Source organism: Manis pentadactyla, chromosome 5, assembly GCF_030020395.1.
Source record: "Manis pentadactyla isolate mManPen7 chromosome 5, mManPen7.hap1, whole genome shotgun sequence".
NCBI classification, from domain to species: Eukaryota; Metazoa; Chordata; class Mammalia; order Pholidota; family Manidae; genus Manis; species Manis pentadactyla.
Window position 1 is genome coordinate 177,568,166 of NC_080023.1, and position 14,220 is coordinate 177,582,385.

The window sequence follows — 14,220 nt, forward strand, 5'->3', positions numbered from 1 at the left end:
GGGTCCTCCCCGGCGCTTCCCCTCGGGGCTGCGCGCTCCAGCCCCGGGCTCCCGCCGCTCTCCCCGTTTCCCGGGACCACCGCTCCTTCCCCGCCAGCGCCCGTGTGAGCCGTCCCGGCACCGTCCTGACCTGATCCCAGGGCGCCCTTTCCGTGTCGCCCCGGAGATTGCGGTCGGTCCCCAGGTCCTCAGGGCCCCGCCGCCGCCGCCCGACACCGCCCCGGTTGTCCACGGCCGCACCCCAGCGAAGACCCTCGCCGCTCCGCCGGGACCCCGCCCACCGCGTCCCCATGACGACGGGTGGCCGCGCTGCCCGCCGCGGGCGGAGGCGGAAGTCCTGCCCTGGCGTCCCGTGATGCATTGCGAGCGCAACGTAGCCGGAAGCCGGTGGCGGCGGGGCGGGCGGCCGGCGCGCGTCCTCGGAGCTGCTCGCTGCGCGGCCCGACCCCGCTTGGACCCCGGCTCCACCCCGCCCCGAGCCCGATCGCCGTGGGCCCGGTCCCGCTTGGACTCCGCTTGGACCCCGGCTCAACCTCGTCCGGACCTCGCGAAGACCCCCGATTGCTCTGCCCGGACCCCGATCGACGTCGGCCCGACCCTGCTTGGACCCCGACTCGACACCTCCCGGACCCCTCTTGGATCTAGCCCGCCGGTAAGCGCGCGGCCCGAGGTCCCCGGCGCCCGCGCCCCGGGCACGGCTCGGCGATGCCGGCCGGGACCCCAGCCCCTCCGCCCCGCGCGCTCCACCTCAGGGTCTGGAATCCCCCATGGTCACGAGCCCCTGCCCGCCCACACCGACTGCGTGGGGTGAGCCGGGCCCTGCCTCTGTCCCCTCCTCCAGACGCCTGACCCGACCTGGACGCAGGGTCTGAAGGCCGAAGGGCTCTGCCCTGATGCTGGGAGGCTAGTCGCATCCGACAGGGCAGCCGGTCTGCCTCGGTTACCTTTCCTCCTCTGCTTTGGGGCTGATGGATGCCCCTGGGGGAGGGAAAAGAAACCAGGGAGGGACGTCACATTCTTCTGCAGTTTTCATGGGTTTAGGTGGAACTGTGCTTCTCGTCTGCCCTGTTCCACAACTGCATGCAGACCGCCAGTTCTGAGAAGCAGTCGTGCCCACGCAGTGCAGGCCTAGCCCTCCTGCGGGCCCAGGGATGACCAGCCTGGGGTGGCTTTGGCCCCCGCTCCCGGGACCATGCCCAGCCAGAGTCCAGAAGGACTCTGTTCGTTAGGATGGAAAGGAGCTGTTCTTACACACGGGCGCTTTGGCACTTCCGGCCTTTTCTGAGAAGGAGGGTTACTATTTCTGTCACCTGTGTAACAGCCTGGGGACCAAGGGACCAACTTCATGAATTCAGAAAAACTGCCTTGTTTGGCTCCGCTTTCTCTGAACTTAGGTCCACTCATAGAAAGCTGCTTTGTTGTGTTTTCAACATTAAAACAGGATTCTTGGGTTAATTTTCAAGGCAAAGTGTATTTATCGCTTAGAAAGTTAGGAGGTATTTGTTTTCCTGTATTGAAGTCGGCAGAGAACTGAAGGCTCCCACGTCCAGAACTGGTCACTGGGGAGCTCCCCTCAAGCCCAAGGCTAGTCCGTTACTTTTCACATATTTCCTCTCTGGTAGTTCTACAAACGTTCACTCTGCCTTTTTTTGTTTCACACAGTTAGAAATTCAGAGCAGGCTCACCCCGGTGCCGACTTCAGTTGGGCCATGTCCTGTTGACCAGAATGTGAGCTCTGACACACTTCAAGGGCTCAGGGCTGAGTGTGGAGACTTGGATGGGCAGTTGTGCCTGTCAGCCCCGTGCACCAGCCCCCTGGGGCTCCCTAGTGGTCGCCAAGGAGATGTGTGCAAAGGGCTTTATGGACTCAAACCCAACAGGGCGTCTCCAAGGGTGTGGTCACCCATCCCAGCCTTCCCTGCTTTGGGGCGGTCTCTTGCATGATGTTGGTATTCCGCCCAAATGGGTCGGACCAGGATTATAAGCTCAGGAATTTGCCCTGTGATCTGAGGGTTTCAGAAGACTGTCTCGCAGCCCAGAACGGAACAGGAGCTCAGAGTGGACTCTGGGTTTTGTTTCCGTAATGAAAGAAAACAAACGTGTACTTCCTGACTTCCACCTGCTGAAAGTGAGCATTAGGCATCGTGAACTTCCAGAGTTCCAAAGTCCAGTTGTGTGGAAAGCCAGGGTTCCCTCGGCAGTAACTCACTTCTGCATACTCAGATTAAAGATGGGGTACAGGGCAGTCCTCTCGTGTACAGCAGCGAGGTAGTAGTGGCGTGGCGCTGTGAGTCCTCCCAGGTTCCCAGAGCATGTGTTGCCGTGGGTGTCGGAGGCCACAGCTCACAGGTTCCATTCACAAGCCAGGGAAGGGTGAGCTTCAGAGATGCCAGTCATGAGCTGGCGGTGGTGGAGGTGGCCTGGAACCCGGAGCCCATCAGCGTGGTGAGTGCAAGACTGCGGGTTAGTTCATGTCCACTGCTGTGCTTGGCTCCACCGTCTCCTCCAGCTTGAATCTCTCTGAGGTTTTCCTGGTCATGGTGCAGTGGGCCACCAGTTGAAGTTGGGCTGTGCCATGGTTATGAGTCTATAAAGAAGGAAATGGTTTTTCTCCTCTGCCCGAGACAGGTGGCTGCTGTTCCCCAGCAGTGTCCCTGTGAGGCATGGTGGCAGGTGTGCCTGCTGTGGCCATGCTGTCCCTCCATCCTTCACAAGGCCCATGAGGGACCCACCTGCAGACGCTCCCTCAGGCCAGCCTCTTCACACATCAGTGAGGGCCACTGCTTCTGCCCCATGCTAGCTGGGGAGGGAGAGGGTTGGTGTGGAGTGTGGAGAATTCAGGGCTCCCTGTCTTCAAAGGTTATCAGAGTGTGTCCCCCTTCAGGTGAGAAATCAGATTTAGTGGCCTCTTTGTGCGTGTTTCATAAAGATCACCCCTTGCTGCAGGCTCCATCAGAAGAAGACTGTTTGTGAACTGTATAGTCTTGGTACATGACGTTTGAGCAAGGTGACCCAGTAATCATGTCATTCCCAGTGGCTGCGCCGCCGCTGGCCTGGGAGCACTGGGGATGCTGGTCTCTCTTGCAGGTGTAGAGCACGTTCCTCCGTGGAGGGCTCCAGTGCTGCCGTCGTTAAGTAGTGGGACCACACTCTGGCTTCTGCACAGCTCGGGTGAATTTTCCTGGTAGTGGTTTTCCTGTAAAGTACCTGCTTGTAAGTTTTCAAAGCTCTTTTTCTCTTCGGCAGCACCATGGCCAGCCCAAGAACCAGGAAGGTGCTCAAAGAAGTCAGGGCACATGACGAAAACAATGTAAGCGCCTGCTGCTCTGTGACGCTGGGTTGGGTTTAGCTGCCCCCTCGGAAGGTGCCTGCAGCCTCAGAGTCCCCCACCCCACCCCGTCACTGTTAGTCTTGAAGCCCGCCTCTCCTCTGTCCCCTCTAGGGGCCACCACTGGGTTGCTGGGGTCCTTGGGCCCTGCCCTGAGCCGCCTGGTGACTTACATGTGGCCCTCTTTGCAGGTGTGTTTTGAGTGTGGTGCATTCAACCCACAGTGGGTGAGTGTGACCTACGGCATCTGGATCTGCCTGGAGTGCTCGGGGAAGCACCGCGGGCTCGGTGTGCACCTCAGGTCAGCTCTGCGCCCCCACTGTCGGGGCCTCCCCAGCGCTGCGTGCCCGTGGGTATCACACCACGAGCTCCTGTCCCAGGGAACACAGGTGTCTGGCTCGCAGGCTGGTTGCGGTGGGCTCCTGGCCCCTGCTGCTGGCGGCAAGAGTGCCTTCTGCCCTCAGCTTCGTGCGCTCTGTCACCATGGACAAGTGGAAGGATGCAGAGCTCGCGAAGATGCAGGCTGGGGGGAACACCAAGTTCCGAGAGTTCCTGGAGTCTCAGGAGGACTATGACCCCTGCTGGTCCCTGCAGGAGAAGTACAGTAGCAGAGCTGCGGCCCTCTTCAGGGACAGGGTGAGCGGGGCCCGCTGCGGGTGGGGCTCAGCTGCTGGCCGCCTCAGTGGTCCTGGGCTTCACGGTTCTTCTGTGGGCTCTGACACCCCTGAGGCCATGCACAGTCCACGTGCACGCGGGATGTCATTTGGGGAACAGATCGGTGGGTCCAAGGCACTTGGGGTTGGAGTCTCTAACCAAGAACTGCCAGTGAGTGGGGCTGAGGCCCAGTCTCCTGTTTCTGGGGGCACCCAGCCTGGCAGGGGCTGCTCGTGGGGTGCACCAGCATGCCCTGGAGCAGATGACATCCATGGCTGCCCCTGCTGGTTCCAGGCTCACCAATCCCTGGTGCGCTTGGCAGGTGGCCACTCTGGCCGAAGGCAGAGAATGGTCCCTGGAGTCATCGCCTGCGCAGAACTGGACCCCGCCCCAGCCCAAGATGCTGCCATCCACCACCCTCCGGTAGCTACTCTGCTGGCCTTGAGTTGGGCTCTGTGTTTGCAGCCACAGCTAAGGAATCCCATGCTGTCGTGGGAGCAGCTCGACCTGTGAACTCCTCCCAAAAGTCCTTCGGAAAAACTTTTTAGGTTGCTGGGCAACACAAGCTTTTTGCAAAAATCCAGACAGTAAAGGCGTGTCTAAAATAAGATGCACCACCTTCCCACCCCTCAGGTGCCAGTTCAGCGCAGAGCCTTCCAGACATGTGCCCACAACTCACCTGCAGTTCTGCAGGCAAAGGCCTGGCCAGGAGGCGTTTATGTCCCTTTGTCCTGTGTGAGGGTTGCCTTCCTGCTGAGAGCTCAGGCGCGCAGTCGCGGGCTGGTCCCTGTGCAGATGCTCTGTGTTCTCACATGTTGGAGGCTGGTGTTCTGGATACCCAGTGCCCCTCCCCTTCTCCTCCACATTTTATATTGAGCATCCCCACTGGACCACACCTGAAGGGCTGGCTTCAGCCTTGGCCCTCTGGCCCTGCTGCCCCGCTGCGGCGGACACGTGGAGCCACTGCTGAGGCCCTGCTGGGGGCTGGCATGCCTCTGTGTCCCTTGCCAGCTTCAGCACAGAGCCTGAGCCTCTTGCGGGTAGAGCTGGGATCCAGCCCAGGAAGACAGATGTGCACCCACCGGAGACCCTGGGGGTCCCAGTGGCGTCTGCCGCCCTCTGTGGGCTTCCCCGACCTTTGATGCTGGACTCTGTTTCAGAGCCTCTGGGCAGCCACAGAACCCAGGTGCCTCTTCGGACAAGGCTTTTGAAGACTGGCTTAATGATGACCTTGGCTCCTGTCAGGGGTGAGGCCTGCGGCAGCTGGGCCCCAGGGAGCTTGAGTGGCCAGGCTGGAGGGCCTGGAAGGGGGAGGCTTGGCTGAGCTGAGGGGGCAGCGGGCATCTGGGAGGCCTGGGGATGCCCAGGTGGACTCAAGCCATGGGGATCTGGTCCCTCGGGGCAGTTCTGCCCCTGCGAGGCTGTCTGGGGCCTGCTGCTTTCTACGTGCAGGGGTGCAGAATCAGCGAGTCCTGAGTGTGGCAGGCTCTGGGCCAGCCCAGGTTAGAAGAGGGGTCACTAATAGCCTACTACGTGGCAGAGACAGAATATGTTTTCCTTGCTGGGCGCTGTCTGCCCTGTAGACAAGCTTCTGTCCCCAGAGCTGCCAGATCCAGCTGTTTGCTGTTCTGCAGCCACTGGTGTTGGCTTTGGGTCTTGCTGGGGTTCCTGCTGGGCACAGCAGGAGTCCTTTTCAGGGAGCAGAGGAAGCCTGACCCCATGTGTGGCCAGGCCATCTGCAGTGTTCTCCCGCTGCGTGGGTGTGTGTGCGTAGTGGCCTTCGGGGGAACCTGGGGGCTGCCTTCCACCCCTGAGCCTGCAGGAACAGCGTGCAAGCTTGTGTTTTCTGTCAGGGCCTCGGAGAACCGCTATGTGGGGTTTGGGAACACGGTGCCACCTCAGAAGAGGGAAGATGACCTGCTCAATAGCGCCATGGCATCCCTGTACTCGGTGAGAAGCCTGGGGGCCAGCGCCAGGGCCCAGGGGTGGGGTGGGGAGCTGTTCCTGTTCTGGCTGGGCCCTGCCCCCTCCCTTCTCTGAAACTTCTTTTCAAATGTGGCTCATGTTACATGGATCCAGATGTGTTCCAAATTTAAGGAGGCGTGTTTCTCTCTAAGCACCAGTGCCCCCTGGGCCTGCCAGTGGTGGTTCTCTCTTAGGGCACTAGGCACAGCTGCAAGTGGCCTGCCTGTGAGCGCTGGCCCCTGTGCTGCTCCGTGGGCCGGCCCTGTAGAGACAAGACATGCCTTCAGTGGCGGAGGTGAAGCCCTCAGAAGCCGCTGGGCCCCAGCACGGTGTTGGGAGTGGCTCCCTCAGCCACATGTGGACGGCCCTCCCTGTGCTCGGGCACTCCAAGTCATTTTCCAAGGAAACTGGCTTTTGCCGACGGTTTCTGTTCGTCGCAGCGCTGTCTGTGAGTTCAGCAGTCGCACACCACCAAGGGTCCATTCAGGGAGGGCGGGTGAGATGACAGCCGGCGTGTCTGTCCCGGATGCTGCCCCATGAAAAGGCCAGGGTGGGGGTCCTTCCCACTAACAGGACAGAGTTTCTAGCATGACCAGCGGACATGGCAAGAGCAGAGAGTGGGTGGAACGTGGGAGGTGGAAGCCAGGATGGTCCCTGGCACCATGTGCACGAAGAAGTGAACCAAGTGCGTGGCGGGAGGTCCTGTGCCCCCTTCACACTGTCCCCTTGGCCCCACACACGTCATTCCAAAGTGAATGAGCTTGTTCAGAAATATTCAAAACTGCTGAGGCGCCCCATTGCCAGTCCCAGCTCTGATCGAGGCCTGGAGGGGCTGGCTGGGGTGCAGGCGGCCAAGGGCGCCACCCCTCAGGCCTTGACGAGTCTTCTCCAGGGAACAAAGGCAAACGTTTAGCCTCAAGCCTGTGGTACCAGTTTATGTTTAAAAGGCAGTCCCAGGGTGGGGTGTTCGGTGTCTCTGTCCCCCTCCTGTGGACCTTTGATTCCCAGAGAAGCAGGTGACCATGCTGTCTCCCAGAGCAACGGGTTCTGCGTCGGCTTTAAGAGGACGAGGCTAAGTTGGGATTTATGAGGCGCTTGTATTTCTGAATAGCTGTGATTTATTCTGGAAACACTTGGAGGCGCAGGAGAGCAGGTTGCAGGGGGCGGTCCCTACACCCAGTCTGGCTGTCTGGACTGGGTCCTGGGTCCTGGGTCCCCGCCCCCGGGAGGGAGGCTCTGGGGTGGGGCCAGGCTGGGCAGGGGCGGCAGTGTGCGGCATGTGGAGTGCCTGTGACGGGAGGGCCATCCTTCCTGCAGAGGGGCCGTGGGTGGGTGAGGGGCCCTCCGGGGCGGCCTTACTGCTGCGCTTGCGTGAGGAGACAGACCCTCCTTGGCGAGGAGGGTGGCAAGCTGGATGGCTTGGAGGGCAGAGCCTTCTGAGCAGCCGCGTGTGGGACCTGACATGACCTCTGTTGTGTCCTCAGGGCTGGAGCAGCCTGGCCACGGGAGCAAGCAGGATCGCCTCAGCCGCCAAGGAGGGTGTAAGTAACCGATCTCAACACGTTGCCCACAGAACTCACACAGGCTGCACTGTCTGTGGCCTGGGAGAAGGTTCTGGCCAAAGGGTGCTGGGTGTTCAGGGCCACAGGCTCCCCTCCTGTGCCCAGGGCCACATGTCCACCTCCCCTGGGCTCATCTGCCCCAGCCAGTTCCCAAGTCCACACCAAAGTCTTTTGCTTTAATAGTGAATGTGTCTGCATGCCGGAGATGATCTGCTTGCAGAGGATGCCTGGCTCTAGAAGAAAGATAGGCCATGCTGGGGGCATCCTGTGCTGCAGACACCCCCCCGTCCAGGCCAGGGGTCACAGGTGGTGGCCCTTCAGCCTGATTCTCTGCTGCTGGGCACCCAGGGCAGAGTCAGCAGTCTGAGTTCCTGCCCCCTGGCCTGCTCCGCAGCCCAAGGGTGCACAGTGGACAGTGGGAACATGCTGGGTTTCGGGCAGTGACCTGATGGGTGCCGGGCAGGAGGGAGCAGGCGAGAAGCCTGTATGAAGGCATCCCCAGAAGGGGATCATGGGCTAGGCTGTGGAGGAAGGTGGCAGGAGGGAGAGCCCGGAGCAGGGATGCAGGCGGCCCTGGCACACAGACCCAGAGCAGACAGGCCCCGGAAGAACCATGGCTGGAGTGTTCTGAGGACCAGAGCCAGGGGAGCTCGGGCCCGCAGCTGCCCAGACAGCCAGCAGGGCCCACGGGTGGGCCGGCCTGGCTGGTGTGAGGGTGCAGTGAATACCTCCTGGGCCTTGCGGTGGCCACTGCCATGTCCTTCCCTGTCCAGCTGGGGAGGGGGTTGTCATGGTGGCTCACGGGAGGGGAGGAGGCCCAGGAGGCTTGGCAGCCCGGCCGCAGTGGGGCTTGCTTCTGAAGGAGGCTGGGGTCCCTGGGGTCCAGGTGCCTTACAGGGGAATATCTGGGGCCCTGCCGTTCCATCTTTGCTAAAGAAGTCATCAGGATGCTGCACGAAGCTGCACAGCGTGATTGGACCGCACTGGCCCCGAGCGGGGGTGTGTGGGAAAAGGTGGCCGTCCTGCAGCTGCAGGTCCCCGCATCCCTGTGCGAGGAGGACAGAAGCTCTGGGCGGTCACGGGCCCCCTCCTGGGATGGCCTCCTAGTGGGCAGCGTTGAGGGACCCTTGGAACTCCTGTGGGCGAGGGGCTGTCAGGAGATGGATCCGGACCGGGTGTCTGTCTGAGCTCCTGGGGGACGCAGCCACCGACCTTTCATAGCCTTTGCTTTCCTTCCAGGCCACAAAATTTGGATCCCAGGCGAGTCAGAAGGTAACGAAGCTTCTGGGTTTCGTGCTCTCTATGCTCTGGTGTGATGCCCCGTTGGCATCGTGGGCTGCCTGGGTGTGTTCCAGCCCTGAGCTTACGAAGGGACGTTGCGTGTGCCAAGGGGCACTGTGGGCCTGTGTCCCATGATCTCCTGAGCCCATGGGCGGTGCACACCCCTGTAGGTGCCCACGGCCTAGCAGGTAGGCCGAGAGGTCACATCCCCTGAGGGCCCTGGGGCCAAAACCATTGCTGTGTCTGCAGCCTGGGCACCAGGCAGCTGGCCTCTCACTGCAGGGGCAGTGCCTGCACCAGTGGGCGCAAGGGAGCTCGCGTGGCTGAGGCTGTGCTGTGTGCGGGGCAGCCACAGGTGGGCTGGGACGGTGGGTCTGATTCTGTGGCAAGTGTCCCTCTGTCCCCAGTGAGTGCGTCTTGTTGTAGGGGAGGCCTTTGTTCCTTCAGATCTTAGCTCACGGCCCTGGCAGTCCCCGTGCCGCTCAGGCTGCGGGCTGACCTGTCCTCTGGAGGCTGGGGGGCGGGACTTGTGCACGAGGCAGTGGCCACACAAGGCTGGCCCAGGCCTGACCAGGGCTGCCAGCCCACGGGAGGGAGGCAGGGAGGTCAGGCATTGGGCACAGGCGCTGCTGTCTGAGGCCGATCCTCCTCTGGACCCCATTCTGGTCCTGAACTGCTTGCTCCCATGATCTAGAAAGCGTAAGCTGGGGGTGGAAGTGGTCATACTGGGCAGTGAATGGCTCTCCCAGTCACTCTGGGGACGCTGTCAGGGCAGTGCCCTGGGAACCGGATGATGTCTCGAGATGCTTCCGGGTTGTTGCCAAATGCTGCTGCTCGCCTCTCTCTCTGTCTCTCTCTCTCTTTCTCTCTCCCTTCCCCTCCCACCCCCTCTCTCCCTCTCTCCCCCTTCCTTCTCTCCCTTCTAATCCATCTTCCCATGCCACCCGGGTAAAGTTTTGGGGCTCCAAGCAGCAGCCAGAGCCGGTAAGGCTTGTGACCATCTTTGTGCATGTTCCCCTCGTCTGCCCAGCCTGCGCTTTGCTTTGAGACGCCCCGTATGCTTCAGCCATGTGTCTGCGCCGGCGAGGTCTCACCCCCAAGCTACCCTGCCTGGGGCCCTGGCTGGCCCGTCCATGGTGCTTGGGCCAGAACCCTGGGGTGCAACTCCTGCAGGGACCCACGGGCATACTTGGTAGGATATTCCTTCCATGTTTTAATTACCTTGAGCTAAATAACTGAAAGGAGTTTTATCTCAGTGGAGAGGCCCTGACAGCCAAGAGGCTCCACCCCAGCGAGGCCGCTGCGGCCCCCAGCCTGAGCTTGCCACTGGCCTTGACGTGTCCTCTGGCTCCATCCCCTTCCCTGCAAGCCAGCTCATCCTGCCCACCATGGGGCAGGTGGGCACTCACCCCTCAGTGGTAAAGGATGCTCCTGTCTGCATCCCAGTGTGTGTGGGGTGGCATGTGACCTGCCGTCAGCACGGCCCTCAAGGGATGGGAAGACCCTGGAGGCGGCCTCGCACCCTGGGGTGGACTCCAGGGCTTGCTGTCCTTGGGCTCCTGCCCACGGCGGTGTGGAGGCCTGCAGTTGTGGTCTCCGTGCGGCTGGGGTTCTCGGGGTCACTGCTTGCGATTGCGGGCATCCTGTGCTGCGGGCCGTCTCCGTGTGATGTTGGCAGAGCTCGCAGCAGACCCCTAGACCTGTGTCCTGGGCAAGCATGCTTTTCTCTCCACCAGCTCCCTGCCTTTGTCCTTCCAACAGGCTTCAGAGTTGGGCCACAGTCTGAATGAGAACGTCCTCAGACCTGCCCAGGAGAAGGTGAGGGGCCAGCACCTGGTGCCGAGTGCCCTGCTGGGCGCACCTCCTCCCCACCCAGAGGCCCTTATTCCACAGGCATCTGATGTTGGGGGCGTTGTCTGTGCATGGAGATCCCGTGCTCCCGAAGGCTCCCATCCCCAAGCTCAGCGAGGCCTGGCCTTGTGTCCTGCTCCTCAGGGCCGGTGTCCTCTCCTGCCCGGCGGGTGTGCACCTCAGCCCCGGCCCTGCCCCAGCTCCCCCAGCTCACCTCAGCGGTGTGTGGGGGAGGCTCTGACTGGGGAAGAGCAGCTCTCAGTGGTCTGAGGACTCGGGGCAGTGCCATCCTCACCAGGAGATAGTGGGTGACTGAGACCGCCAGGGCAGGGCCCTGCCTTAGGCCCCCTGGGCTGCAGCGCTGTGTGCCCTCTCCGTCCCTGCACCTCTCTGGCGGGGGGAGCGCGTGCTGGGTGGGGGTAACCTGAGGGGTGCAGGCCGTGGGCCTGCCAGTAGTAGGTGTGGTGTGGGTTCTGCTCCTCAGCTGACAGTGCTGTTTTAACCCCTGCAGGTGAAGGAGGGAAAGATTTTTGATGATGTGTCCGGCGGTGTCTCTCAGTTGGCGTCCAAGGTAGGGTAGGCCCTGCCAGAGCGGGCACCACTGGAAGCCAGTCCCCATATTGGAGGGCACCTCACGGCCGAGTATCCTCAGGAATATGAGGAACACTGGGGGTCTGCTGCGCTACCGGCAGCTGGAGGGGTGTGGGAACGGCCTGAGGGGCCCTGGCGCTCTCTCCCAGGGGAGCCCCGGCCCAGGTGCGCAGCATGGCCTGCGGCAGTGGGTCGCCCAGCTGCATGAGGCTCCGGGACGGGGGGAGGGCCGTGGGGACCTCTGTGCGCCTGCTTGGAGCGGCCTCGCGTCCCGCCTCTCTGGTGAGCTCCAGAGGCCATGGCCTCACCACGTGGGCGCCTGCCTGCGTCAGGTCCTGTTGGCTGCGCCAGGCTGAAGGCAGGGAGCCGAGTGCTCTGCGGCTGGGTGTGTCTCAGCTGCCCCAGGCCTCTGGGCAGGATGGGCACGTGCCCAAGCCCAGGCTGAGCCACCACCTCCACCCCCTCCAGGCCCGGGGAGTCGGCAGCAGGGGATGGCGCGACGTCACCACCCTTTTTTCAGGGAGAGCCGAGGACTCAGACAGGTGGGCCAGGCGCCGTGACCTGCGGGGACTCCCTTCCATGGTTTCCTCCCGTGGGGCTTCTGGGAGGCAGATGTCATCCCCCAGGGGTTCAGGGTCAGTGCCACGCCCCCAGCAGTCAGTGCCGCTGCCCCGTGGGACTGGCCGAGGGGTCAGCAGGAGGCCCAGGGGCGCAGGCAGCCGAGCTCTGGTTCCTGGCCCTCTGGAGGCTGGGTTGCTGGAGCTGCCAGGTGTAAGCAACCCTGTCCCACGTCCTAGGCTTTGCTTTCTCTCTCCTGCCCGACTGTGGGTGCTTGGGGACCTGATGGGGAAGTGACCGCGGGCTGGGCCCGGAGTGGCCGCTGCCAGGAGGGACCCCCTTTCTCTTGCTCATGGGCAGAACGTCCCATCACTTTCTTCCCGACATGCTGTCGGGTGTATTAAGTAATGTGATTGTGGTTTGGGGGCAGCAGCTCAGAGGAGGGGTTCCCTGAGGGGCAGCCCCTGTCCTGAGCCACTTCCCTCCATGGTGCAGAAAAACAGCATCTTATGCTTCCCTTCCGAGCGTCTCCACTTTGTGTGGGCCTGGCCAGGCGGAGGCGGTGGGGGCAGGGGCCCGAGTCCCCCCGTGGGCTCTGCAGCCTCGGTTCCCTAGTGGAGCCTCCCGACGGCCAGGCTTCCTCGGCTTCCTCTGCCCTCAGGTAGCCGGGTACTGTGGGGTGGCCAGGCGCTCTGCTGCGGGGCCTCGAGGGGCCAGTGGCTGGGGGCCCCTGCAGCAACTTCCGCTCTCTCCAAGACCCCCAGATGGCCAGAGCTACCAGGACAGCACCATCGACCAGAGCTTCTGGGAGGCCTTCGGGAGCGCTGACCCCCGCAGGGCCCACAGGTCCCCGAGCAGCGACAGCTGGACGTGTGCTGATGCCTCGGCTGGGAAGAGGAGCTCTGACAGCTGGGACGTGTGGGGCTCCGGCTCCGCGTCCAACGACAGGAACAGTGACAGCGGAGGCGGGGAGACCTGTGGGGGCGGCGGGGAGGGCCGAGCCAAGACCACTAGGAAGGCAGCCCCGCCGCCTGCGGTACTTGACGCGGGCTGGGACACCCAGGACTGGTAGGCCCTGCCCGCCGACCCCAGCTGTGTCCACTCGCCACCTGCCTCGCACTCACTCCCACTCGCCCCTAGAAACACAGGCCTGGTGTGGAGCCGGCACCTTGGGCGTGGGGCCGCTCAGTGTGTGGGGTCACTCGCTCTCCGAGGTCACGGGGGCTGTGGGGGCAGAGACCAGGCCGCTGTCCTGGGATTTTCAGGTGGCCCTCAGGGCCAGGGCCCAGGGCTCTGTGGAGGCAGGGCTCTGCTGCTGTGGAGACCGGGCGCCTGGTCGTTTTTGCAGCGTGCTCACTAATAAACACCCCCTCGCGGCACCTGCAGCCACATGGCGTCAGTGACGGCACATGTTCTCTGGGCGTCTCCAGCCTCCCCAGTCAGGTTCTTGCAGAGAAGGCCAGGCTCTGCAGCCAGAAGCATGGCATGCTGCACCAGGACTTGCACCGCTGCCTCTCGGCCCCCTGGCCGGGGGCGGGGGAGCACACCTTCAGCCCAGGGTCTCGCCCTCGTCTGCCACTGGGTCCATGAGTGCACAGGGTCCCACGGGCTCCAGCCTTGCCCCGGCACTGGAGCTGGTGTCAGCGCCTGAACTTGGCCGAGCCAGTCTGAGCTGATTCCTGAACAGCTGGGAAGTCAACAAGGTGGGCCCAGCACACCCTCCGAGCCCATCCAGTGTTGAGCTGCACGTGGCTGCTCTCCTGCTGGGCCTCCTCTGCCCTGTGCCATCCTTGGGGCCTCACAGCCACTAGGACCCATCTGGCTTTGAGCTCACGCCAGCTTTCCGTTTCTGTGATCAGACTGACTGACAGCCCTGCATGAGAAGTGACGCCATCCATCCTTGCCTGTGGCATGTCCGCTGACCCTCGGGTCACTGTCAGCCGAGCTTTGGCCAGGGGCCCTGGGCCTGAGGCCACCTGTGCAGTCTGTGGAGAGGCCCTGCCCAGCTGCTGGTGGCCCCTCACCTCGTGGGGCAGGCTCATCTCCTGATGGGCGTCAGGTGGCCGTGTAGCCCCATCTCGGGTCTGTCCCCAGGCCGGGAGTGGCAGGAGCCAGCCGTGCCCACAGCCCTCCCTCCTTAGGACACAGCCACAGAGGTTGGGTGCCCAGTGTGCGGGTGCCCACGCCTTCAGCTACTGCCTAAGGGTCTCAGTTACTGAGCCAGCAGCCTGCTGTGCTTGTATCTGAGGTTAGAGGTCAGAGGCTTAGGCTGATACAAAGCCCCAGGTCAGACCGAGAGCCAAGCCCACGCATGGTTGGCCTGCCAGGTTGGGGCTGAGGGCCTTTGCTTCAGGACTGGTGTGCTGCCTGCATGAGCCCATCAGGTCAGCTCCCTTCAGGATGTGGGGCCAGGTGAGGGCATGTGATCCC

At 62.7% G+C, this 14,220-nt stretch overlaps 1 protein-coding gene across 3 annotated transcripts; it reads left to right on the plus strand.

The window, feature by feature from the left end:
* The first annotated feature begins 371 nt into the window (after nt 1-371).
* On the plus strand, nt 372-13,179 carry ARFGAP1 (ADP ribosylation factor GTPase activating protein 1). Of its 3 annotated transcripts, XM_036901741.2 has the most exons (14): nt 372-652; nt 3,247-3,310; nt 3,520-3,629; nt 3,793-3,964; nt 4,305-4,405; nt 5,143-5,229; nt 5,836-5,932; nt 7,432-7,488; nt 8,749-8,781; nt 9,745-9,774; nt 10,552-10,608; nt 11,153-11,212; nt 11,701-11,774; nt 12,547-13,179. In XM_036901741.2, exons 2-14 carry the CDS (start codon nt 3,251-3,253, stop codon nt 12,860-12,862), a joined length of 1,254 nt encoding a protein of 417 aa, XP_036757636.2. In that variant the 5' UTR covers nt 372-652; nt 3,247-3,250; the 3' UTR covers nt 12,863-13,179. The 3 variants fall into 3 exon arrangements, with proteins under 3 accessions (XP_036757636.2, XP_036757638.2, XP_036757637.2); XM_036901742.2 differs by lacking the exon at nt 9,745-9,774 and having other exon boundaries at nt 374-652; XM_036901743.2 differs by lacking the exons at nt 8,749-8,781; nt 9,745-9,774.
* Nucleotides 13,180-14,220: the final 1,041 nt, after the last annotated feature.

Coding starts and splice junctions, on each gene's coding strand:
- ARFGAP1 (XM_036901741.2), top strand. CDS start 3,251: ATGGCCAGCCCAAGAACCAGGAAGGTGCTCAAAGAAGTCAGGGCACAT. Junction 3,311..3,519: donor GGGCACATGACGAAAACAAT/GTAAGCGCCTGC, acceptor CCCTCTTTGCAG/GTGTGTTTTGAGTGTGGTGC. Junction 5,230..5,835: donor GACCTTGGCTCCTGTCAGGG/GTGAGGCCTGCG, acceptor GTTTTCTGTCAG/GGCCTCGGAGAACCGCTATG.